General features: G+C 45.2%; 1 protein-coding gene across 1 annotated transcript in view; it reads left to right on the top strand.

Moving 5' to 3' along the window:
• The window catches only part of LOC147693543 (protein sel-1 homolog 3-like), a 413,447-nt gene that overhangs the window by 206,675 nt on the left and 179,909 nt on the right, over positions 1–26,863 (top strand). The window contains exons 5-7 of the mRNA XM_086933234.1: positions 2,546–2,667; positions 5,913–6,028; positions 6,142–6,194. Of these exons, the coding sequence (XP_086789360.1) occupies positions 2,546–2,667; positions 5,913–6,028; positions 6,142–6,194 (291 nt within the window). The remainder of the gene's footprint in view (positions 1–2,545; positions 2,668–5,912; positions 6,029–6,141; positions 6,195–26,863) is intronic.

The following is a 26,863-nucleotide window of genomic DNA, read 5'->3' as shown; positions in this document are numbered from 1 at the left end:
CAAATATGTTGATCATTATGAACCTCACACCATTATAATAACTTCACAGCAGTATTATCTTATAGGGGCCACATGCCAGATGTAGGAAAACCACCTCTGCAGATTTGCATCTTTTACATCTAGATCCTTCCTGACTCCGCATTTCATCAAGCTTATTGGGGCTTGATAAATTCTGTTGAAATGTATCCCTCTGCATCTGTTGTTGAGAGATGATTCTCCGGTGAAAGGACCATAGCATTTCCTGTCACCTGCCAAGACTGGGCCGTGGAGATCTAAGTACCACTTGTCTCTAGAGGATCATGTAGTTATCTGTGTTATCATCATTATAAAGATGCAGTACCATGCTCTTCGCATTCGGAAGGCCAGCAGTAGCGACAAAGATTTAAAGGATGAAGGTTCTTGTAGGAATGTGGGGAGTTTGTATTTGCATTCCGCTTGCAGTCTATAATACTTAAAAGTATTAAGTGGGGTATGATCAGGTCAGTTGGAGATGCCTTGAACTTGAATCAAGCGCCCATCCGGGTAGAGATCTCTCAGCGTTGTATGTAAAGATGGGAACTGAACATCCCTCCCAAAGTATGAGGTTCCTTATATCAGAGCACTGTAGGGTCACCATTCCAGCCTTTTCCTGAAAGGAATGTAGGCCAGCACAATGGTGGCAGCCCAGTCACCCTAATTGCGACGGCTGAGGCTCCCTCTAATCTGGCAGAGTTACACTGGTGGAGCCCATGGTGGAAATGCAGATGTATCCAATAGCAGTGTTTCCATCGCCTAAGGCACCATAAATAAGTCAGTAGTGCCACCAGAGTTGAGAATTGTACATCTGCCAACCTTTTACAGATTCTACATTGCCACTCTCCAAAAAAAAAGGTATAAATGTGTTGGGCTGTAGTAAAACCTTGTTGTTTATTGAATACCACCATGTTATTGTAGATTGACATGCTCAAACTAAAGACACTCAAATGAAATGACAATCACATGCAGACCAAAAGAAAGGGGAAAGGAGGAGATAAGGAGAGTCACTTCCACTTCCTCCCAGGGCACCAGAGAGATAGTCTGGCTGAGATAGGCTCTGCCATAAGTAGGACCACAAAGAAGAGGTAGGGCAGGAAAGCAGCTGCAAATCACAGGACTTCCAAGCGGAGGCACTCCCTTTGATTGCTGAAAGAGAAGCAAAACCATGCTACGGCTGTATGCATCAGCGGTGAGGGGAGTTTAGTATGGGGTGTATCACATTCCAAATACATTCCTACATGGGTTGGAGTATGGGTCTTAGGTTCTAATTAGTCTGCCAGGTATGTGTTGGGTTTCCTCCAGGAGTCAGCTGCACTCAGGGGCAGAAGCAGGCCCTGCCAGATCAGCTGTCCTGTGACCCATATCTGATGAAATGTGCACATAGATCCCATCTCCCTGCTCCACCACTAGAATCCTCTACCAGAAAATTACAACCTAAAATCACTTCATCAAGCCACCTGCTCCACATCAGGATGTCAGTCATTTAGTCTCCTGAGACCCATGCACTAGTACTTGCACCTTGGCCACCTCTAAGTAATGCAGCTGTTCAACACCAGCCTGAAGGCTCAGGTCATCCTCTCTCAACTTTACAGCAACTACTCTTAAGTTCCTGCTCTCATCCTTCACGACGTAAAGACAAAAATGTACAAAATGTGTGCATCGTTGTTTGAGAAGTCACACACTCAGAACTATGCCAAAACCCCTGGACTCACCCAATGTTTGATCATAAAAAAAGATTTATTAGGAGACCAAATAAAGACCACCCGATTTGCATTGGCTGAAAGTAAGAAGCAGGCCAGCGTCTAATCCTGTTATCATGAACAGTCCAGTGAGCCACACACAGAACCTTAAGCATCACACAATTCTTCACCTGGAGCCCTATCAGGACATTCAGACCTGGGGTAATATGAGTCTTATTGTGGTGCCTGTGACCGGTCTGACTACCACATAGCAGAAGTCATTTTGGTAGAAAGGCAGAGGAGCGCAGATGAACCCTTTGGCATAGTCCAGTCTTGAAAGTGCTATCTATATGGTGGTTTGGGTTTTGACTGTCAAATAGAGGAACATCTACTTTAGCTGTTTAGATGAAAAAAATCTTGTCTTGACTATCTGACCTTCTTACAAGCTAATAACAGACAGAAATCAGTGAGAATCCCCAGGTTCTTCCAAACATCTTTTGAACAGCAACATGTCCAGAACCAGTGCTTAATTTCCAAGAGAAAAAGTGTTGGGGCTCAAAGTTTTGATTCCACCTCATGCTCATTTCATCCATTACCAGACACTCCTTATTCCTGTATCACTCTTGCAAGTCCCTCCTTTCTCCTTTTGTCACAATATTTCCACCTATCTCTTCCTTCTTCTCTGCCCCTTGAGTGGGAGGCACTTGTATTCCAGGTATTACAAGATATTGACAACCAAAGCTTCACTCAGTTCCTCCTGAAGTATGGTTTTTCTGTGCATGGTGTGTGCTCTTTGATAAATCTCCCTTTATTTGTGCTAATTTTTCCTTTCTCCTCTTGTCTCGCGATAGCTGCACCTTTACCACCTGGATGTACCTATTGGGCTACTGCCCCCTTGAGTACTGTGGGGTTCTGTACCATCTAGATCTGCAGAACAACTACGCCTCTCCAGCTGTGCTCTTGATGGACACAGGTAAGGTACCCAGGTTTCTTAGCACAAATGTACACTGTAGAGATATACTAGAGGAACTGTACGAAAATCAGTTTTCTCAAGGAGAATAAAAGATGGGTCTTGGAGGTGATAACTAAGACGGAGTACTTCAACTACCAACTTTTACTTTATTGGTCCAAACATTTTGGCTGTTGAGTTTTGCATAGCTCCGTTCAGGCAAAAAGAACTCCAATTCCTGATTAACATTAACACACACAAAATGAAACATTAGGAAAAATGATTGTTCGCTTTCTTAACCGCTTCCGTGCGGCGCGAATTCCCCGCCCATGCTGACTCCGCCTTGCGTGGGCGGAGTCATGACGGAACGGTTCCGTCATCCGCACAGCTCACCCGACGTGCATGACGGAACCGTTCCGTCAGCAGCATCGAAGGGGTTAAATAATTGCAGTTTCCTCATTTTACTTGTGTCATCAGCTTTCCCATAGACTAAAGTCCAGATGAAACCAACTAGGTCCATGAATTTGACCACAGATTTTTGAAATCTAGATTAAAGAATTTAGGGCCATATGTATCAAAATCCTCTTTTGCGATTCTCAAATAGCGATTTTTTGCGAATCGCTACTTGAGAATCGCAAAATGCTATGTATGTAGGATTTGCAATCAATTATGCAAATCCTACATATTCCTTAATTCCTAATCTCAAATTGCGATTCGCACTTAAGGAATACCTCCCCATTTATTCCTATTGGCCAGTAGGCCCATAGGAATGAATGGGAAGTCATTCTCAATTTGCTGTTAGCAATTAGAGAATCGCAAATTGAGAATGCAATTTCAAGGGTGCGAGGGTGTCTAAAGGACACCCTGTTGCACCCCTGAAATAATTAAACAACAGGGGGTGGGTAATACCAGCATTAGAGCAGCACCTTGATTAGAGCAGGGGAGTCTGGAGGCCTGTCTGTGCATCATCGGGAGCTGAAGAGGCAGCGAGGCGACTGGTGGCAGGCTGCAGGTATATTTTATTTGTATGTTTTTCTGTACCCTGCACTGCCCACCACTTTTCCCTTCTAGCGGCCACCACTGGTCAAATGAGCCCTCTTTGGGAATTCCAGGGTAGCCTGGGCATCTTGTCTCCCTATTGGAACACATGGTGTGCAACCAGATGCCTGGACGCGGAGGACAACCTTCTAGTTGCGTCCATCTTATTTTTAAAAAGGAAAAAAGGAGTCTGTTCCTCTGTGGGGAGGACAGGGACTCTAAGACCTGGGTTCTCAGAGCCCGAGCTGGGAATCACTCAATGGCCTATGGAAGAGTGGGACTCATGGAGCTCTGACCCTAGGCTTGGTTACAGCATCTGAACCCAGACAAACAACGGGGCATTCATGGACCCCGTCCGGGCACTTTGTGACACAGCAGTATGGGGGAGGAAGCCTTAGACCAGGGGCTTCCACCCCTTGGCCAGCTGGACCTCGGGCCCAGAAAGAGCTTCTGAACTAAATCAATCAGAGTACAGTGCTAGCTTTGCATCTCGGCCGAGCTTTGTCCTGGATCGGGTCAGAGCTTCCCATTCCGGAAACACAGGGGAGGACTTTGCAGGCCTTCAGGCCCCCCTTGGAGGAATTCTGAGACATAGTGGGCAAGGGAATGGAGCCCAGGGCTAGGTTCTTCCCCCCCAGGGCCCTCTGTGGATCTGACATGGGACCCATTCAGAACTTATGAACCCAGACAAGCAGTGGCAACCTCCTCAATCCTCCGGTACCTAATCCTGTGCACTTTGTGACACAGCAGGCTGGAGAAGAGAGCCCAGGGCCGGGAGCTTTCAACCCAGAACCTACAGGAGCTCTGTTTCAAAACCTGGTCAGTACTTCTTATCCTGGGCAAGGAGGGGCTCTTTGAAATAAGGTGGTAAAGGGAATGAAGCCCAGAGCTGGGGTATTCCACCCCAGGGCTTACCGGGGTCTGACCGGAGGCCCGGTCAGAGCCTTGTGAACCCAGACAAGTGGGGGAGATTTCCCTTGACCTCTGGTACCCTGTCCCGGGAACTTTGTGACATGGCGGGTCGGATCTGCGAACCAAGGGCTGGGGGGTTCCACCCTGGGGTAGTCAGGGCTCCGTCCCGGGGTCCAGAAAAAGCTTTATATCCCGGGCCAAAGGGGAGGTCTCCTTGGACCTCAGGGTTCCCATCCCGGGTTCCAAGTGAACAGTTGGGCCATCGAACAGAGCCCAGGGCTGGGGGCGTCTACCCCCAGGACTGCTGGGTCTTTGACCCCAGGACCAGTCAAAGCTTCCTATCGAAGGTAAGCAGGTGAGAATTACCTGGACCTGCGGGTCTCCATCCCCAGCACTTTGCAACATTGCAGAAAGAATCCAGGTCCCCGGGGTCCTCAGGCTGGGCCTGCCTGGGCCTGCCTGGGCACTACCAATTCTTGTAATCAGTGCACACCGAGTGGCAGAGGAGGACATTTGAGAGAATGTATCCAGTGTCCTGGAGCCCTGACTTATATTCAAGCTTCAAACGAGCCCTCATTCGGACTTCCAGCTGGGAATCAGAAAACTTGGTCAGGTGAAGGGAATGTTTTGTTTATTTTTTCAAGCACAGAACGTCACCAGTGGCGTTGGCATGTCACATTTTTTACCATTCACATAGGTGTAGTAAAGAACCCCTAATCCGAATTACACCCAGCCCTATTAAAGAAGATCAGCCACAAAGCACCAGTCATCCATGGGGTTTCCTCTGGTACCCTTTAGATGATTTGACGCAGCTTGGTTTTAACTTTGCGAAGAACTAACTCTATTATGTAACTACAAATGCTCACCAAAGAGTAAGGACCACTTTTTGATTCGCCTTTCATAACAGGTATAAAATGATACTGTGAAAAATAAATATTTCACAGACATCTAAATCGGGGGCCTCATCTACATGGTGTGTGGGGGTGGATCCATGCCAGTCAGAACAGCCACCAAAGATACATTTATATGCAATGAGTCTAAGTGGAAATTATGTAACTATTTATTTGTTATCATAAAAATCCGGCATGGATCCAATGCGCCTGTACCCTGGAGGGATACCAAAGATGTCTTGAGGACCAAAGCGGTCATCAACAACTCTATGTATCGGTGCCTGCAGTGGCCTTCGTTTCTGTCAATGGTCTACTGAGCAAGCAGAAGAAGAGCTCTGTCTTGGTCTCTTCTCATTTGTTCCAGTATCACTTTTCCATTATTTCTTTTTGCTTAGCATCTCTTCTTTCTTTCTCTGTTGGCGGTACCAGGTGTCCTACATGTGCAGATCATGATGAGGTCAGGAAGGCCTTCTGCATTCAAGACTCACTTCACCATACCCCTGCATCACTGGTGCTGGTTGAAGCTGGACCTGGATGGTGTAACGGTAGGTACAGTGAGTCTAAAAGTCCCATTCTAGTACCTCAGCCATCAGCTCATCAGATTAATTTGAGATGTGTAGTAAAAGAAATATGTGATTGTTTTTTGTCTTTTCTTCAGAGCAGCATCACTGTAGCTTGTGAGAATGGTAAAAACTACAACATGCTGTACAGGTGAGTTTGGAGTGGAATCCAGAAATGTAAAACTGGTCCTTTTTATGTCCTGCAGTATTTTTAAACATATTTTTTTAGAGGGCATTTAACATATCCATGGTGGAAATGACCATTTAAAATATTTCTTTATACTCCCAAATATGAAAATTTGTGATTGTTCCATTAATTTTACTTGTCTAACATTCTCCTTCTCCCTACCAACCTAACTGTGGCATAATACAAATACAAATCTACCAAAATGGTAGATGATTGCTTGTGCAAGATTTTAATATTCTTTTTTTTTTTATAATCAAATTTTTATTAAAATATTTGGTACAAACAAAATTCATTGGTATCAAGTTACATATCACAATTAACAACCCATGATCCCCCCTGAGGACAACACAATTCACAGTTGTCACTTCTGAATAGGAAGATAGTCCCGTGATAACAGACCGACAGAACAGACTGGAGCCCCTCAGGGCGGAAGTAGGCCAAACCATTTGCCCCATACTTTGTTGAACATCTCTGGGCATCCCCGAGCCTCAAAGAAGGACTCCCCCTGCACCCCACACCAGTCCACACCCCTTGTGCCCACCTAACCGCTATATCCCGTTTCGCCACAGCTAGTGCTGTTCCCAGGAAGCGCTTATCAGCCCGGGAGCCATCTAAGCCATTGAACACCCCCAATAGTAAGTGTTTCGGGTCGTGGGGAACCACCCAACCCAAGACTTGCGTGAGCTCTTGCTCCACCCCCCCCAGAACAAATTCAAGGCCGGGTATAACCACACCATATGGTAGAAGTCGGCTGGCGCACCAGAGCAGCGCGCGCACTCCAGGGAGGCTCTTATACCAGCCCGAAAAAGACTCGCTGGGGTGAGGTAGGCCGCGTGGAGATAGTAAAGCTGGACCAGTCATAGCTTGGAAGATGTGATCAGTGTTTTGGGCGCCATAAGGGCGTCACACCAGTCCACTTCGTCCAGAGGACCCACCTATCCCTCCCATTGCTCCCTAAGTCAGTCCAGAGATGCAGGTCAATTATTTACCAGGGCGCGGTATATACGGGACACCCCCCTTTACCCATCATGAATTGTGCCTCTAGGGGGATAACTTCCGGGAGGGAGGTGGGCGTTGGGAGGTGTATGTGAAGAGCGTGACGGAGCTGCAAGTATTTGTAGAACTGGGAGTGTAGAAGATTGTGTCTATGTTGCAGATCAGAAAAGGAGCGCATATGGTCCCCTACCCACACGTCCCCAAGTTGTGTTATCCTCACAAAGTCTCACAGATGGAAGCCTTTCAGGGATGAGACCTCACCCAACCAGGTGCCATGCCATGCCAAAGGGGCGTCTGCCTAGTCAGCTTCCAGTCCCAGGTCACCAAGCCGCCCGCGAACCAGTCATGGATCACTATGAGCTTGGTAGCTAAATAGTAAAAATGGAGGTTAGTGACTCCCATACCACCGTCGAAGGGAGGGGAATCCGGCAGTGGGACAAGGACATATGCGACCTTCCACCACCCCACAAAAACCGAATGAGTGTGCCATCGAGCTCTCTAAACCAACTACTGGGGAGGTGGACCGAGATGTTCTGTAGGATATAAAGAAAGCAGGGGAGGATCATCATTTTAAAAAGAGCACTTCTGCTCACGGGTTAAGGGGGAGAGAATGCCAGTTCCTAAGATCAGTTTTAATCCGGGTGACCAGGGGAGTAATGTTAAGGGCCCACTCCAGCAACAGCAGAAGGGTCACCCACACTCCCAGATACTTAAATGACTGCCTCCGAAGAGGGATCATGTCCTGCCAATCGAAACACTCCCAGGAGGGGTGAAGGGGTGAAGAGGGAACCAGGGTGGACTTCGTTGGATTGAGGCCCGAGACCTGTTCGAACTCGGAGAGAGCCAATAAAGACCGAGGTCCCGAGTGCTCCGGGTCGGCTAAGTACAGGAGAACATCATCCGCGTACAAGGGGATTTTATCCACCTGGCTCCTATCCCACGTCCATCCCCAGATCCGGGAGTCCTGCCGGATCAGCGCCGCCAGAGGCTCCATTGCCAAAGTGAATAGGAGTGGGTAGAGTGGGCAACCCTGTTGGGTGCCCCTCCGGATCGGGAACGGTTCAGAAAGTGAACCGTTAACCAAGAAATGAGCAATAGGGTGGTTATAAAGGACCTGAATCAAATGGCGGAAGGGAAGGCCGAAACCCATGCGTTCCAGAACATCCCTTAGATACCCCCAATCCACCGTGTTGAAGGCCTTCTCAAAGTCCACGAGGAGAAGCGCCAGGTACGGGGATAGACGATGCCGATGGGCCAGCGCAAGATGGAGGCGGCGAATGCAATGGCGGGTGCCTCTGGCAGGCATGAACCCGCATTGGTCGGAGTAGATCAGGTCGGATAGAAGGGGCCTAAGTCTGTAGTGTAGTTCCTATTTTCCCAATAGGCCCTGCGCATTGGAATAACATAAACAGTAGTATCGACGTAGAAGTGCGGATCTTCCAGGCCTCTACTGACTATGTTAAACTTAATTGGGTTTGTTACCAACTAGCTCAGAGGTCACTGGAAACTTTCTTCTCTGAATAGGAAGTGATCAGCTTCCCTGGTACAGACAAGAAGGGATTCAGTTTTCCAACAACCGTGCAACATGACAACTTTGCTCCTCAGATCAAGAGTCGATCTCTAGGGTCGTGTTAAACAATAGACAGTTATTTTATTCAGTCAGGTTGGTGCAGATTACTTTCACAATATGTAGAGAATAGAGAGATGGGCGTTTGTCAATAAAGGGTAACATTTATTGAACAGTCTTTCTTCTCGTACAAGAGAAATGAATTGCCACAATTGCAAGACTTGTTATTATAAAAAGTACGTACAGTAAGATAAGTATTGCGAGATAATACTGTAAAAGCATTGATATGGTTTCTTAGCCATACAATGGTTTAAAATGAATACAACATATATACAGTCATATATACATTAGGCTAAAATACTCAACTGGTACTTCTAACTACGCCTACCCCAGTGTACCTGACCTAAGCCTAATACGTGGGAGGGGAGTAAGTAAGTAGCTTTAGTTTAAGTTGGTTTTGCCAAGGTTTGCTTCAAGAATTCTCTTTAAGGGTTTAGTCAACACCATACCTCTGGAATAGAATGATGGAGGTCTGGTATCTCCCTCAAGGCTCGATATCCCAGTCACTCGCAAGAGTGGCTTGGAAACGCCGGAGCTGGATTTCTCTGCAGGAGAAAGACAGCGTCTCTTCTCAGCGCGTCGAGGAGGAGGAGGGGGGACAGCGTACGCGGGCAGCTTGCATCTGCTGGGCTCTTGCAGGGGACGGCTGTTCAGCTCCTAAGTTCACCACACCATCGTTCGCTAGTTAGCAGCGATAGCAGTAGCGATAGCAGCTATGGTATCATCAGCATAACAGCAGCTTCAGGCGACGGGCAACAGGACCATTGCTTAAGGCAACGTTGGTAATATTTATACCTGAAAGGTGCCTTGTTTGACGTAAGTTTGCTGGACATAAGATGTCAATAAAGATGTCACTAGGAAGTGATCGCCTATCAGTTGCTCATTAGAGTTCTATTACTAATCAAAACACAGCAAGCGGGGATTTCCAGGTTTGCTGAGTTTTTATCTTGTTGAAGAACTCGGAGTGTTAATCTAGGAATCTCAGATAGTGGCTTCTGATGTGTCATTCACTAATGAGCTGCAGAGGAAGCTGCACAGGAATGTGGCTCTGATCGTGTGAGGCCAGAGACGAGTTTCTGAAATATCACACTTGAACGTTTATGCCATTATAGGGAAATAAATGGATTATAGCCGTATAGGGGCACAAAGGTCATAGGGTAGATCAGGGTCCTAGATTAGAACGCAACACCCACTCCACGAATTCATGTCCATCAAATTACTAAAACTAGAGCAATAAGATGCATGTGTAACATTGCCCACCCCAAAATACATATATGCATTTGAAATAGGCGTATTTGTAATACGTGAAAATTTAGGTACTGTACGTTTTTGAAGCATAGAAATCATTCAAAAATTATAGCATATGAAATCAATGAACGATTATGCAAAAAGAATTACACATGAAATATCTCTGAAACAGAAGAAGGGCGAGATAAATCATCACATATAAATGCATTGCAATAACATGTGCTAGAGGCTGGTGCAAAGTAGCTATGTCTCTAGATGTGTGTAGAAATAGAAGTTGAAGCTTCTGTTCTCTAAGAATAGTTTTTACTTTAAGCAAAGAATTTTTCGTGCCAAAAAAAGGTGAATATTAAAAAGTGTTCAATTCAAAAGAATTATTGCTTGAACGGGGAAATAGAGTTCCAACGCTTTTAGCAGTTTTTGTTGTTCAAAACTGAAGGCCGAATTCAGAGTTCATGGGAACGCTGTGTGTCGGAATGCTTTTCTAAAGTTATTGTTTCTGTTCGGGTGAGAACATCATATCAGACAGGCTCTCGAAGAATTGGTCTACAAATTCAGGTGACAGTTCAACCAAATTCGATAGTGCTGTAACTTGGCAGGTGTGAAAATGATTGCTGTCATCAAAGGCGGGATCAGCAATGCTCACGGATCGTTGTACCTGGATGACGTTGCTTTTGTCACTCGCTCCACTGTTACCACTTGGTCGTAGTACAGGAGTCTCCACGAATGCCGTCATCAGGATTGGTAGCCGCTGGGGACAACACAATGCGTGAGCCTTTATCGGACTGAGAAAAGTATCGACATCCATTGGTACTGCTGATGGAAGTGCAAGAAAGGTGTCCAACACGCATTCATCTCCGCATAGCATACATCGTAGCACAGGTAAGATGCAGGATTGCCATATAGGTCTGAATGAAAGGAACCAGGTCATGTTTAGATCTCTCAGCCTGGCCAATCCAAGGACGTTAGTTATTCTGTCCCGGTAGCGCATTGCTAGGATTGTCTCTTCCATTCCCATAGGAGTCGTGTCTAAGCTGTGGCTTGCCATAACGAAGCAGGAGGGTCAAAAATAAAATCCCTGCTACAAGTCCCAAAAATAGGGGTATGCCGCCAAAAACAGAGTGGACAAAATTTGGAACGATTCCCAGAATTGCTTGAAATGGTGTTAGCAGTCCCTTAAAAATTGTCTTAAATATGCCTGGGATGCCTGTGGCACTAGACATGTTAAGGAGTTGCCTCAACATTTCTACGAAATGCACGGGGCAATTTGTTGATAAAAGGTCATGAACCTCCGTAGCTGTCCTTGCAACTAGGAGATCATACGTCTCTTTTGATGACGTTATGGGCACTGTTGTCTGCAAAACCACAGACTTCATTTTGCTTAAAGTATCAATTCGTATAGAATAGAGATTCAGACGAGGCCAGATGGGAATCTCTGTGTCTCCAGGCCCGCTCGGGAACAATGCTTGCATACAGCATTTGACCATGGAAGTTACGCTTACTAGATAACTTTTCCCTGGAACAAGGCCACAACATCTGTGATCCGTTCTTAGAATGTAACTCCCATTCGCGAGTTGCATAAAGAAGGGCTCTATCTGAGTTGCAGGTGTGACAAGCTGGTGGCATGAAAGGTTGTTAGAATTTCCATCACAAGCTCCGTGTAAATTAATACCTTGGCACAAAAGTATACCGCTTAGTGAACGTTTACAGTTTTCACCACTAAGAAATACATTTTTGTCGCTGTCACTGTAGCATGAATGTGTGTATGGTAATTTCCATGCTGACTTAACATAACCTTTACCCAATCATTCATACTGGCCAGTAGGTATGTACTCAAGGCACTTTTTAAATCGGAAAGTTGTTATCGGAATAGTGATAATTCCGTGTATTATCCATTCAATGACAGGACTTTCTGACATTGTCAATGGTAATCTCTCAAGTTTTTCGATGCTCAGGATTGTATAGTCTGCTCCTTTCTGTGCCAAACTGATTTGTTTATCAGTAAGGTTAAAAATGGAAAACAATGACGTTGTGTTGATTAAACGCCAAGGCACATAGCCTGAACGAAGATTTTGCAGCGTCCAGCCTAATTGTACAATAGAACGTAATTGTGACTGGCCATGCTGTAACATTAGCAAGTCTCTGTCTATTATGTCAAAGGCAGAAGATACAATATTGTCCAACAAATATATTCTGGAGGACAGAGTCATTAACCCATTGTCCACTACAGAAAGTGATTTTTCCAAATGAATACGATCAATTTCTCGTATTTTTTCTGCTGTTTCAATTTGTGTGACTTTCCAAGCCTCGTTGTACGCAGCATAGATACTGGTCGCTATGAAACGCTTTTGACGCTGTTTGCGTGGTCCAAGAATGAAATCGCGCAAATCAGCACCATCTTTAAGTAAAGATAAGTGTTGCTTAATTTCAGCCAGTGTGGATGATCCTAGCCATTCAAGGCAGAGTTTCCCTACACTGTATGTTGTTACTATCCCTGGATGTTGTCTCTGGGAATATCTAGAGTCTTGTCTGGTCATTTTTAACCCCTGTGTTTTGTTCAGGAATCTATCTTGACAGTTGTTTGTGTCAGTAGGCCAGATTAACCACTTTTTCCAATCAGGATTTGTTCTGTTAAAATGTAAAATTTTAGTTACGTCTATCTCAATATCTGTTGTTGCATTTTCAGGTATTGGCTTTGGAATAGACGGTGTGTTAAGGTCTTTGATCTTAGCTAGGCCAAGACAGGATGTTTGGTGAATTGTGTCATTTAAAAACATCATTTGTTCTGGTATCATGCAGGTTCTAAATAGTGCTTCTAGGCCTTGTACCTGCCAATCTTTTGTACCCCAAGTTGTTTTTGTTTCAATGTTATTTTTCCAATAATCAAAACCAAATGTCATCATTTTTTCATAAAATGCTTTTGAATATATCAATTTAGAATTTGTCAGCATCGTTTTCATTCCTGTTTTATCTAACAGTTTGTAATAAAACGTTTCTGCATCACTGGTGTTAAACCCTGAGAAGTACTTGACTTTCTCAAAGAATGTTTTAGAACTGCTTTTCGGTGGTGTTGCACAATGTTCCCATTGATTATACTTAAAAACATTTCTAGGCTGTGCAGATTTATGCAAATAATGATCACCATAATGTGTGTAGCAGAATGTCTGCTCATAACTAGATGAACGTTGTAAATAATCATATTCTGTGAATCTAGCTGACATTACTAAATCAGACATCATGTCATTAATACTGTTAAAGTCCCAATCATCAGAGAATGTACTTTGTTTTACAAAGTCACTTAAGGAAACCTTCAGTTGATGAGGATACTTCAGGATCTCGACCGGACCATAGATCTCATAGTCAGTTTTCTCCCATACTACCCCACCGGGTATTGGAATGGCTGTGACATTTACTGTTGACAGTTCTCTTTTCTTCACGTGGGATGATCTGTGTGGTTTGAGGACTAAGTTGATGTTCTGACTTGCTGTGTCCATTCAATTGTAATAAACCTTCCTAAAATTAAAACTAAAATTAGGCATAATAGGAGTATGAATACCCCTGAAATAATCCAATGCTCAATCAACTGTGTATCCAGATATAATTCTTTGATTAGTTGAAGGAGTTCTGTTGTATTTTCTTTAAGAGTCTTTTTTGTTTCTGGCATCACTTCGGGGTCGTTTTGATCTTCAGAGAAGTTATCGAAGTTGATGAAATAACCAGAGGCAGTTCTGTCAATTGTTGGAATTCGATTTTCAATTTGTTTCTCGGTAGCATTTTCTGATGCCACGTTATTGTAGACTGGTGTTTCTTGACGAACTGTTTCAATCTGTGTCTCAAGAGGCACGAGTTCCATGGCATTATTGCATAGTCCTTTTCTGTGCACTGCAGGCTGATCGAATGTGATTAGTCTTTCAGTTTGAACCTCTTGGATTGTTGCAAGTTTGGGTATTCTGTTGTTTCTCGGGAGTCCACTGGGCCTACTGTTGATTATAGGCCACATGCTTGTGGTTTTACCAGGTCGATAGACACAACTCTGTTCTCCTTTTTACCAGCAAGGGGCGGTAGTACAACTGATCTTGTTCCGGTGACTGCCAAGACAGGGACTGCTTTTCTGTAGGAAGGCCCAAATTCCTTCTTCACCGCGATTTTTTCTCTGACCAGATCCCCAATCTTTGGAATCCAGACAGGCCTTGCTGGGGCTGTTGCTTGTGGTGCCTCATCAGTGGTATCTGGCTGTTGCTTTAACTTTATGTTGCTTAAGGATTTTCTTGTTTCATTCAGTTCCTGTAAAACAGCCAAACGATCTTTGATGTCAAAGTCTGTTGTTTTTTCTTGTATCACTGATATCTGACTATCGAGGTCCTGAATTTTCATTCTAATTCTGAACAATAGTTCGTATGGGCTGAAACCTTTTAGAGATTTTCTTGGCAAATTGTTAAGACTGGTCTGGACACTTATTAAATGTTTGACCCACCCAGCGCCTGAACCTAATACCTTCGCTGTTATAGATCGCTTTATGTCTCGGTTTTTTCTTTCTACCACACTATTCCCTTCGGGGTGCGACGGACAAGAATACCGCAACCCAATTCCCATGCTGGCCATGGCCTCCCTATAAGCTCGAGAGCTAAAAGCAGGACCCTGGTCAGAATGGAACGTGGTAATTGCGTATGTGCCGATAAAGACTCGCAGATCTTTTATAACCGTTCTGGCGTCAGCCGAGCGCTGGAGGCCACATTATTTAAGTGATTTTAGTCTTAACTGATTAATAGGACGCTGAATGACTTGCGGACATCATTACCCTCTCTATAAATGATAACTGTGCAACAGGCAGGACCGGTTCATTACTGCGATCCCTGTCACAGTCCGGACAGTTCTTTACATATATCTGATGTTGCACGCTCATCCCCGGCCACCAGTATACTGATTGCAATTCAGTCAGAGATTCCCTCATCTGAATGTGCCTTGGACCTTCACCCATGTGTGCGTCTGCTATTAATAACTTTCTCCTGTTCGTGTTTGGAATCACTCTATCCCCCACTCCAGGGATTCGAGCAAAAGGAACGGAGTTTGCATCGATTACGTATGCATAATTGAGTGGATAGTTCACGGGTAGTGCTGCACAGTCGCCTTTTACGGTTGTTTTTACTGCCAGCATGGTTTCCCCGTCTATGTATTTTTCTGTACGCTTTTTTGTGGCTACGGAAGCCGGTTTAGTTGCTTCCGCTGTGGCTGTATTAGCCAATGAATTCCCTGCAACGTGAACGCCATCACGTTGAAGACTCTGCGCGTGTATCACGTGAGTCTTTTGTAGTTCTTTCTGTAAAAGAGCTGCCTGTTTCCAGAGCAATTTATGCTTTATTGTGGCACCTGTGTCATCTTTGTAATCGTTTTCAATCCAGCTCTGCAGTTTATTATTGTAAGAGTTGACGCATAAATGAGAATCGCACACGATAAGTGTCGGTAATTCACGTTCTGCATTTTCGAGCGCCATCTTTAAAGATCTGATTTCAGCTCTCTGAGCCGAACAGTACTTTACTGATTCAGTTTTTGTTATTTTCGGTCTGAATTTACAGCACAGCCAACGACCTTTAACAATCGCACAGGCTGCATCGTAGGATTTGCTCTCTACGTTGAAATGCTGTACAAATCTATCTGTATAGATTATACAGGCGTATTGTGGGAGAGGCAGAAGTTCGATTGGCAGAGGATATTCTTCATACTCTAAATCATTCAGTTCTTCGAATTGCGGGGCGAAATAGTATTTCACATCTTCCGCTCCTAGAGAATCTACACACTGTATCCATTTCGGATCCAGTGACACTGTAGGCAGGTTTACTGGGCTGAATAGCGCCTCGAAGGCGGATTCCGCTGTGAGGATATTAATCCGTTTGCCGTGTGTTAGTTCTTGTTCATTTGCTAATGCAATTTGCACTGCTTTCACAGTTCTTTCTGTGGGACTGAATGTTTTTTCTGCTTGTGTGTACAAGTGAGATTTAATTGAAATTGGTACCTTTTCTCCCTCATTAGAGGTCAGGTACGTGAATCCGCATCTTCCTGGGATGACTCGGATTACAAGATTGCGTGTGTTGTCATGTGTATCTAATTTTGTTTTTGCTAACATGTCTGTTTGCAGTGATCTCAAAATTTCTGTGTGTTTTTGAGTCCAGGTGATTTGTTTAAAATCAGGTTTAATTAGTTCGTAGAGAGGTTTAACCCTCTCTGCGTAATTTAGAATGTAAGTTCTTCCGAAATTCAGAAAACCTAGTATAGATTGTAAATTCTTCAGCGTTTTTGGAGCTTGGAGTACAGCACACTTCTCTAAGAAGTTGTCCGCTAGGCTTCTTCCTTCACTTGATAATTCGTATCCTAAAAATAATACTGTCAGATGGGCAATTCGAGACTTTTTAAAGTTGAATTTGTAACTCTCTGCTGCGAACCCAAGTATAATGGTGTTCACTCTTTTCAAGTGAGTATCCAAGTCGTCGTCTGTGAGATAGATATCATCTACGTAAGATAATGCCTCATCATCATATATTTGTAGTAACTCTGTTACTCTAGCTGAGAATAGTCCTGGGCTGTTCTTGAACCCCTGTGGGAGTCGACAGAAATTTTCTGTGACCCAAATGCTGAGAAAGCGGTCAAATATCTGCTTTCTGGTGCAATGTTTTGACAAAAGAAACCATTAGATATGTCTAATGTTGTTTTATATTTTTTCCTAACTATGTTATTCATTAGGGCTGCACTATGCGAGTTTTGTACTGCAAAAGTTTTGCAACATGCATTAAGGTGTCTGCAGTCCAAAACTAGACGATATGAATTGTCTGGCTTGGAGACAGGAAACAAAGGATTGTTCATTTGAGAGGTGCATGTTTCAATCACCCCCTGGTATTCAAGTTGATCTAAGATCTCCCTGACTTGTTTTTTAGCTTATTGCTTAATGGGATACTGCCGTTGGGCAGTTGGTTCACTTTTTAATTGGATTTTGTGAGGAGGTGAGTCCTCATCCCATCCTACATGATTTTTATATAATGCCGGTGCCTGGGCTACTGCCCATTTCCTTGCATATGTATATTTTTTGTGAATCGGAATGTGATTCGAGAAGGCAGGCATAATCACTTCTTCGCCACGAGGGCACTCCCTGACAAACTCTGGGGGCCAATCTTTTTCAGCTAACAGAATATCATAGCCTTTTGAGAGTTTATCTCAAAATAGACCCTTTATTTTCCTAGTCTTATTACCCTCTATATGCAATGTTATTTCGTATATTTTATGGGGCTCGCTAAGTCTGGTGTCGGCAGTTTCAACCTGAATGTATTCATTCGTGTCCACTGTCTCCAGATGACTCATCAAGATCTTGCGGGCTATACTGATTTCTGCTGCACTGTCTAACATTGTCTGTGCCCACTTCCCGTTTTTCAACTGTGTCCTCAGTATTCTCTGCATGGTTGATTACTCTAATACTGGCTACCTTCTTTTTTGGAAATTGAGATTTTTTACTCTGAGCAGGTTCCTTGTCTTTGGACTTGGTGTGCTCTCCTGGGTCTGACCGTCCTCTTCTTTCCGATTTCTGCGAAAAAGATCGAGAGGGACGTGTATCAATACTTTGATATCTATCAGGTTTTTTCAAATTATCCCTATTTCTAAGGTTATATCTTGTCTCAGAGGGCTCCCTCTGGGGAGACTGGTGTTCTCGAGTCGGAGTTCTTTCCCTCCGTCGAGGAGACCTTCCTCTGGACTGGAAAACTTTTTCCTTGGGAGTGGATTGTTTATTTCCATCCCAGCTCTTTTTAGGAGTGTTTAAATTATTTTTAATAAATAATTTTTCAGGATTTTCGAGCAGTTGGGGCTTAACTGGTTTCCCACCCAAGCTGTCTCTACCTAGTTCTTCATAGCATTTCTCTATGATTCTGGCAAGCTCAATTGGCTGATCTGTTATATCTGTTTCCTTCAACTTCTGGCGGATCGCCACAGATGCTGCTTCTCCCTTTATATTGGCTAATAATATAGCCGAGACCTGCTTGAAGTCTTTCAGTAATTTCATACCAAGAGTTAAAGCGGGCTCTGGACCGTATTCATTCTGAATCTGTTTTAGCACATCCGGTATTACCGCCATAGACGGAACACCATGCGTTTTTGTGTAAATGGAAGCAAAGACTGTACCCCAAGTGTCACAGTCCTCCACGTGTGGTGCGATTCCCATAGGAAGGCAGATTGTCAAGATTCTGTGTTTCTCAATAGGGGTAGTATCCGGAAATACTGGCTCTGTTTGAGTGATTTTCTGTGCTAACCAGAAAGGAATTTGTTCCCGTTTTACGGGTGTTTTACCAAGACATGACTGTATGTTCTGTGGTGCAATTTTATTAGTGTTCCCCTGATGAGGGGTCAGCTGTGGTACATTAACAGCTGGTTGGACTGTTGCAGTCTGCATTACATATTGGACTAATTGCCTATGTATTTTTATTAATGTTTTTAGCTGTACTAGCAGCTCTTCTCTAGACATTTTTGCAATGTCCGGATGTGGTGTGTAGCTGGCTAGAACCGCCACGTTGCTCCTGGTCTACCTAGTGGACCGAGCCTGGTAATATGATCATTATGTTTTAGGGCGCCATTAAACCAGAGCAGATGCTCTTGGAATTTTAGTGGGATTTCAGTCTCCTCGAAAGGAGCGTACTCTTCCGGTGGTTTCTCTATTTTGTAATAGTGAAACTCTTTTGTTCTAGCGTTTGCGGCTGGAAAGTTTATTCATGAATAGAATACCTCTGTCTGCCGATATTCGTGTGCCTCTATCACGAAGACTACTGTACCACCTTGTGGTGTCAGTCCGTTTTCTATAAGTTTTAACGTTATAGACTTTCTTAAATGTGCCGGGATGATTATTGCACCCGGTACCGTATCGTCGGGATCCTGCTGAGTCGCATCTGCTGCAGCCCCAGTGGTTCCGTTTTCTCCTGGCATTGTATAAATGCAGGTTTTGCAGAGTTGGTCTCCAAGGAGACAAAGATTAGGTGCACAATATTTTGGAACACTGTATCCTTCAACGTTGAATAAGCCAGAGCTTTACATAGGAATCTCTTCCTACTGAGTTCGGGCGGATTTTAACCTTTCACCCACTCCAGACGTCTATTGGAGTATTTACAGGAGAAAGGGGTCTGTGTGAAATATGCACGACTGAGTTACTCTAACGTCTTGCGTTAGTTTATCGCCTTACCAAACGTTTGGGCACCATGTAGTGTAGTTCCTATTTTCCCAATAGGCCCTGCGCATTGGAATAACATAAACAGTAGTATCGACGTAGAAGTGCGGATCTTCCAGGCCTCTACTGACTATGTTAAACTTAATTGGGTTTGTTACCAACTAGCTCAGAGGTCACTGGAAACTTTCTTCTCTGAATAGGAAGTGATCAGCTTCCCTGGTACAGACAAGAAGGGATTCAGTTTTCCAACAACCGTGCAACATGACAACTTTGCTCCTCAGATCAAGAGTCGATCTCTAGGGTCGTGTGAAACAATAGACAGTTATTTTACTCAGTCAGGTTGGTGCAGATTACTTTCACAATATGTAGAGAATAGAGAGACGGGCGTTTGTCAATAAAGGGTAACATTTATTGAACAGTCTTTCTTCTCGTACAAGAGAAATGAATTGCCACAATTGCAAGACTTGTTATTATAAAAAGTACGTACAGTAAGATAAGTATTGCGAGATAATACTGTCAAAGCATTGATATGGTTTCTTAGCCATACAATGGTTTAAAATGAATAAAACATATATACAGTCATATATACATTAGGCTAAAATACTCAACTGGTGCTTCTAACTAGGCCTACCCCAGTGACCTAAGCCTAATACGTGGGAGGGGAGTAAGTAAGTAGCTTTAGTTTAAGTTGGTTTTGCCAAGGTTTGCTTCAAGAATTCTCTTTAAGGGTTTAGTCAACACCGTACCTCTGGAATAGAATGATGGAGGTCTGGTATCTCCCTCAGGGCTCGATATCCCAGTCACTCGCAAGAGTGGCTTGGAAACGCCGGAGCTGGATTTCTCTGCAGGAGAAAGACAGCGTCTCTTCTCAGCGCGTCGAGGAGGAGGAGGGGGGACAGCGTCCGCGGGCAGCTTGCATCTGCTGGGCTCTTGCAGGGAACGGCTGTTCAGCTCCTAAGTTCACCACACCATCGTTCGCTAGTTAGCAGCGATAGCAGTAGCGATAGCAGCTATGGTATCATCAGCATAACAGCAGCTTCAGGCGACGGGCAACAGGACCATTGCTTAAGGCAACATTGGTAATATTTATACCTGAAAGGTGCCTTGTTTGACGTAAGTTTGCTGGACATAAGACGTCAATAAAGATGTCACTAGGAAGTGATCGCCTATCAGTTGCTCATTAGAGTTCTATTACTAATCAAAACACAGCAAGCGGGGATTTCCAGGTTTGCTGAGTTTTTATCTTGTTGAAGAACTCAGAGTGTTAATCTAGGAATCTCAGATAGTGGCTTCTGATGTGTCATTCACTAATGAGCTGCAGAGGAAGCTGCACAGGAATGTGGCTCTGATCGTGTGAGGCCAGAGACGAGTTTCTGAAATATCACACTTGAACGTTTATGCCATTATAGGGAAATAAATGGATTATAGCCGTATAGGGGCACAAAGTTCATAGGGTAGATCTGGGTCCTAGATTAGAACGCAACAAGTCTTTGGGCTATTGCCGTAGCAAAGATTTTAATTTCAGTGTATATCAATGAGATTGGGCAGTAGTCAGAGCAGTTTAGGGAAGGTGGCTGCGTCTTTGGGAGGACCACAATGGCCGCGACATCCGATTCGGACGGGAAGGACCCGTCATCAACCACCTGGCAGAAGAGCTCCGTTAAGTGGGGGACCAGGTCGTCACGGAACGTAGAGTAGTATTCTTGGGGGAATCCATCGGGTCCGGGCTTCTTGCCGGACTGTAGCCGGGTGATAGCTCCATGGATTTCCTCCTGGGTAAGGGGGCCATCCAGGGAGTCTGCTATTTCACGGGGGAGGCAGGGAAGGCAAGTCCCGAATTTCTCCAGCAAATCATCGAGGGAGGCTGTGGGGGGGCGTGCCGCGTACAAGGCCGCGTAATAGTGGGCAAAGGTTTGCGCGATAGCCGCCGATGTCACTTGGCGAGCCCCATCGGCTGTTTGGATCTCCGGAATGATGCGATGGGCCCTATGGTAGGATATCTGGTTGTGTAGTAGCTTGCCATTCTTGTCCCCCCACCCATAAATACGGGCTACGGAGGAGCACCATAGCATTCGGCCGACTCCAGGGAGAGCCGCCGAATCTCTTCCCGGACCAACGCCAACTGCCTAGAGGAGTCGGCTGAGTTCTCGGCTAATTGAGCCCGCTCCAAGTGAACCTCCCGGGACTCCAGCTGCGCCTATTGGGCGACCTTGGCTGCACGTTTGGCGTGTACCAACCCTCTGACTACCCCTCGTACCACCGTCTTGCCCGCTTCCCAGAGTGTGCCCTGCGAAGGGACCGAACCTGCGTTGGCGGAGAAATAGTGACGGAGCTCTTGGCCAAGATCCTCCTCCAGTGCGGAATCTTGCAGGAACCAGGCGTTTAAGCGCCAGGTCGTCTTGTGGCTTGTGGAGGGGGACCTGATATGGGAAGAGATGAGGGAATGGTCTGAAATTCCTCTGGGAAGGATCTCAGCCCCGGATACCATCTGACAATCGGTGGCAGGCATCTGAATGAGGTCTATGCGAGAGTGGGTTTGATGGGAGGCTGACGTGTGTGTAAACTCATCCTTACGAGGGTTCCACACCCTCCATACATCACAGAGACCCATAGCCGAAGTCCAGCCCACGAGGCTCTTTGCGGGCCGGTGCGCCGAGGGAGGACCTGTCATGTCCCTGGAGGGCTGCAGGACAGCATTGAAATCACCCCCGATGATCGTGAGGCCCTGGGGCAGGGAGGAGATCAGATACAACCAACAAACTTAGGCGTCTATACTAGAAATCCTTTGGTGATTTCTTGGAGTAGTCCTTGTGCCTCCTCGAGTGCACAGGAAAAACAACTTCTAACTAACAGACCATATCACCAGAATGTGACACACCAGCGATTGTCAGTTAACCTTACTGAGGATTCCCATCAATGTCTTGTATCGATCAATATTCTCATCTGGTAATCCTACCGGGGTATTGTGTCTCTTGATCATTGAGACAACCAGCATACCCTGATGGTCGGTTTGGGGTGACGACCCACAATCACTTGGTTATACCACATGGTGTTGATATGATGGGAAGGTGCAGTGCAAAAAATAATATAGGTGGTGATTAAAAAAGGATAGGGAACTTAACAGAAACCTATTTAATAAACGTAAGCCCCTTCCGGTTAAGTTCCCTATCCTTTTTTAATCACCACCTATATTATTTTTTGCACTGCCCTCCCCCCTCCCTCTCCTCCCAACTCCCCCCACCCTAAACTTCAAAACGAGAAGCATCTGTCGCCCTTAACTAATCGCAAACCTCGCGAGAGGCAAACAGCTAAACTAAAACGGTTAGCAACCACAAGATTGGGACATGGCTGAGTTGGAACCCCCTCCATGTGTAAGGATGAAGTGCTAATTGTCTGTTAAAGGAAAAGAGAACAAACGAACATCTGCAGGTCAGGGCACTTGAACTCAGGAGTGTAACAAAGAGAGGACCCCGACATATCCAGGTAATGAGCTCTGTGTGAGCCCGAACACAGGGCTGGAGACATGTTCAACAATGATACACTTCAGGCCAGAGCCACATGCACTGATGGTAGCGCCATTCACAACCCGGTGTCCCCATCTGAGCAGCGGATCATAGGACTCCCCGATAAGTCAGAGTGAGACATGGCGCGTCGCAGAGTCTCACTGGGTCCGGGGATGCTGCCCAGGTAGACCAAAGAGGGGGCCAGTGGCGGAGGAGCGGGGTCCCGCTCTTGGGTCTGTATCAAAGAGTGCTGGGTCCGTACCTCAAGCGACTGGGAGCCACCTCCTCGGCGGCCATCTGTCCTCCGGGATCCGGTTCTGCGGCACCTGGGCTTAGCCGCGGTGCGACTCGCCCGCTCTGGGGCTCCCTGGGAAGGGAAGAGAGTCCGCTGCTGCCGGAGGGGCCGCACCTCCGTGAGCCGAGTCCACACCGCTTGAGAGGAGTCGAAAAAAAGGTCTTGTTATGAAAGATCACTTTTAGTCTGGCCGGGAAGAGGAGCCCATAGCATAGGCCCAGCGCCCTAAGTTTCTGCTTGACTTCGTCGTATGAGCGACGTTGAGACTGGACCTCTTTCGAGTAGTCTGGAAACACCATTATCCTAGAGTCTTGGTGATGCAGCGGCCCCAGCTCCCTGGCCGCCCCCAGTATAGCGTCCCTGTCATGGAAGTTAAGGACGAGCAGGGGCTCCAGGCGGTGGTTTAGGTGTAAGGGAGTGGTGAGCCCGCTCCACCGCGAACCAGGGGGAGTGCTTCTCCTTGGGCATCCAGGAGCGGATCCAGGTCTCCATAAAGATGGCGGTGTTCTCCTTCTCCACCCCTTCGGGAAAGCCCAGGAGGCTCAGGTTGTTTTGGCGCGCCCTGTTTTCAGCGTCCTCTGCCCTACGGTGAAGCTCCCCGGTCCGCGATTGAAGATGAGCCATTTGAGACTTGAGGGTAGTGACATCGTCATACAGAGATCATACATGATTCTTAAAGCAGGAGTTTAGTCTTGTTCTGAATTTCCCTCCATGCTATACATATTTATTCTCTTTTAAATAAACATGATGTTTTTATTCCTCTTCCATCCTCTTCAACCACTTCTTTCTCCATCCCAAAGACCACCTATTTCTAAAGGGACTAAAACGCAGGGGCTGGTGCTCAGGAGTATGAGGGACACATTTCCGGAGATACACTCTGTAAAGCCACACAGGCAGAACCTAACCACCTAACCTTTAGGAAGCTTCTAATACCAGAGTTGTTCGGCCTATCATCTGACTGAGAACCAAAGTCCACAGGCATAGCAACGAGAAAGCCAGTTGGCTGGATTCCTGCTGCATAAGATCGATCAATTAGATCTGAATCCATCTACTAGACCAGTGTTTCCCAAAACTGTGGGTCGCGACCCATTGGTTGGTTGCAGACTGATTTTTGGCAGATCACAAAAGTCCAATAAATAAATAAACATGCCTTTACATTCTGAATATATTCTGTCACATTTGCTGCTTTTCAAAGGCAGAGGTCAAATGTAGTGGTATGTCTTCGGAAAAAATACTGCTTATTATGTTAACATGGGGATTAGTGTTTACAAATTCTCCTCACTTTGCAGTCAATGAATGAAAAGAAAAGTGAATTATCTAACAATCTTGCTAGGATACAGTGTGAAAGGAAAGGTTGCAAGATGTAATTATTTGCAACACACAACAAAAGGTAAATACCTGTAAATGAAGGGTACACATCCAGTAGTAAGGAAAGCAAAAAGGAAGCACAGTTTTTATAATTCTGAAGTGTGATAGAAGCAAAGATGTGAATAAGATCAAAACAAATCAAGACCCTTTACTAGTGATTGCTTACGCATTTCGAACTTTGTGTGTGTTTGACAACCTTTGCCAGTGAGCAAACCTTGGAATAACTACAAGCATGCCTCTGTGAGCAGATAGGCACACAGGAAACCCCAGCCACACCCACGGAATGTCTGATAAAATCCCACCATGCCTGATTCTGTGAACCACAAATGGGATTTCACCCTTGTCAATTATTCTATTTGTGGGCGTGCACTCCTAAGGTTCACTTCAGTGTGCAAATGGCTTTGTGAATTGAGCTCATAACCACTGCATGGACATTTTTGGGCTGATTCGCAAAGGGCCTCCAGTCATGGGGGAGTCTCTGCAATTGGGCAGAATGTCATTGCTGAGATTCTGCTCCGAGCCCGGAGACTCCCCCACAACTGTGCCTGATTCACAAAGGGTCGCTGCACTTGTGGCGGAGGCCCCGCAGTCCTGGGGGAGTCTCCGCACTTGCACGGACTCTCATTGCCGAGATTCTGCTCCGGGTCCGGAGACTCCCCCACAACTGCACCTGATTCACAGGCGGCTTGCGGCGGAAGACAGGCGGCTTGCGGCGGAAGACCCACAGTCCTGGGGGACTCTCCGCACTCGGTCGGAATCTCTGCAGTGAGAATTCTCATTGCGGAAATTCCGTCCTGAGTGCAGCGACTCCCCGGCGACTGCAAGGCCTCCACCATGGGAACATAGGGCCAGATGCATCAAAGGGTTTTGCCTATTCTGTGTCTATGGGAAAATGTGTTCATGCATGTGGCCCATAGACCCTTTGTGAATCAGGCCCTTTGTATTCAAGATGAAATTCTAAAGAGGTCATACGTGTAAATTTGTAGCAAGGCAAAATAATGAAATTAACAAATGTATATAATTAAAAAAAAAATGCACTTACTTTATTGGCTTTTTATTGATGCCAAAACAGAAGCTTCTTTAAATGGCCTGCGTATCGTCAATATTGCTCCAGCATCTTGACATAACGATAAAGGTTTGCTCAGTCTCAACTATTAGCAGGTGCTAAACGTTGATCCAAATAGTATAACACATGAACTGTCTTAGGATATTGTTCATTTAACATGATTTTCTTTTTTTAGAGTTTTGCTGCTACCAATGACCAAACTCATCTTTATTCAAATGATCACCTCTTTGACACAACAGTCTTCTTCAAAGACCTTGACAACTATTTCAAGAGGCCTCCCTTTTCTTGCCTTATCCACTGTATTGCTGGATTCATTATTGTCTCAGTTTAGGGAAATCCAACGACTCAGCACATATTTCTTTAAGCCATTATTGAACAATTTAAAGGACATTGTAGGCAAATACACTCAGTCTGGCACTATGGTAGGTGCCACACTCCTTGCCGGTCTATGTCTGTGGCCCATAATGCATCCTGGCACCATATCTTGATGGGGTAATGGTGTTATCCTAATCCGTTCTAGGTTCTTTCCTGGCTGCCGTTCAGTGCCCTATTTTTACTGTCACATTCAACGAACCCCATGAATGGGAACCCCTTTATTCTGGTAACAATTACTCATATATGTATCATACTAAACATTAGTTAACATGCTATTCCCTAGAAGCTACCAATGTCATTACAAGTAATCATTTTCCAAACAGTTTGTATGGACTATCAGTCAGAACTACATCAAAAGATTAGAGATTATTTAAGTAACTACTTGAAATAATTCCTGACAAGCTCCTAAAGTGGAGCTTATGGACTCCTGTGTGCCTTCCCCCTCTTCTTCTCCTGCCCTGAGTTCTGGAGAAAATCAGGAACCCCAGAACCAAGTCATCCTTTTGGCACTGGATTTGGCGAGGAGAGTGTGGTACCTGGAACTCCTGGGCCTGACGATCTGTACTTCGATCAAGCCGCTGCTTCAGGAGAATCTTCGGCCACAGCAGCAGGGCAGGGTGCTGCACCCGAACTTACGCAATTTGCATTCCCTTGCTTGGAGATTGAGAAGCAACAGTTGATGTAATTTGACTTTCCTCTTGAGGTTGTTGATGTCAGCTTGGTGGCAAGACATCCCTCTATCAAATCAGTATATGTCAGTAGTAGGACAAATGTGATGCTTGCTGCAGCCCCCACTAAATTGATCCACTGCACACCAAGTTGTCTGACGTTGTGTTGGTTGTTTTGCCAATGGACCAGAATGGACTTGCTTTACACCCTGTAAAGGTTATTTGTCAGCTCTTGTTTATTTTTTTGTGGTTGCCAGATCAGAGTTCTTTATCTAAATATTCTATTGTGATAAGATT

This window comes from Lissotriton vulgaris, chromosome 8, assembly GCF_964263255.1.
Source record: "Lissotriton vulgaris chromosome 8, aLisVul1.2, whole genome shotgun sequence".
In the NCBI taxonomy this organism is placed as follows: domain Eukaryota; kingdom Metazoa; phylum Chordata; class Amphibia; order Caudata; family Salamandridae; genus Lissotriton; species Lissotriton vulgaris.
The sequence above is the reverse complement of the archived record's forward strand: the minus strand, read 5'-3'. Positions and strand labels throughout refer to the sequence as shown.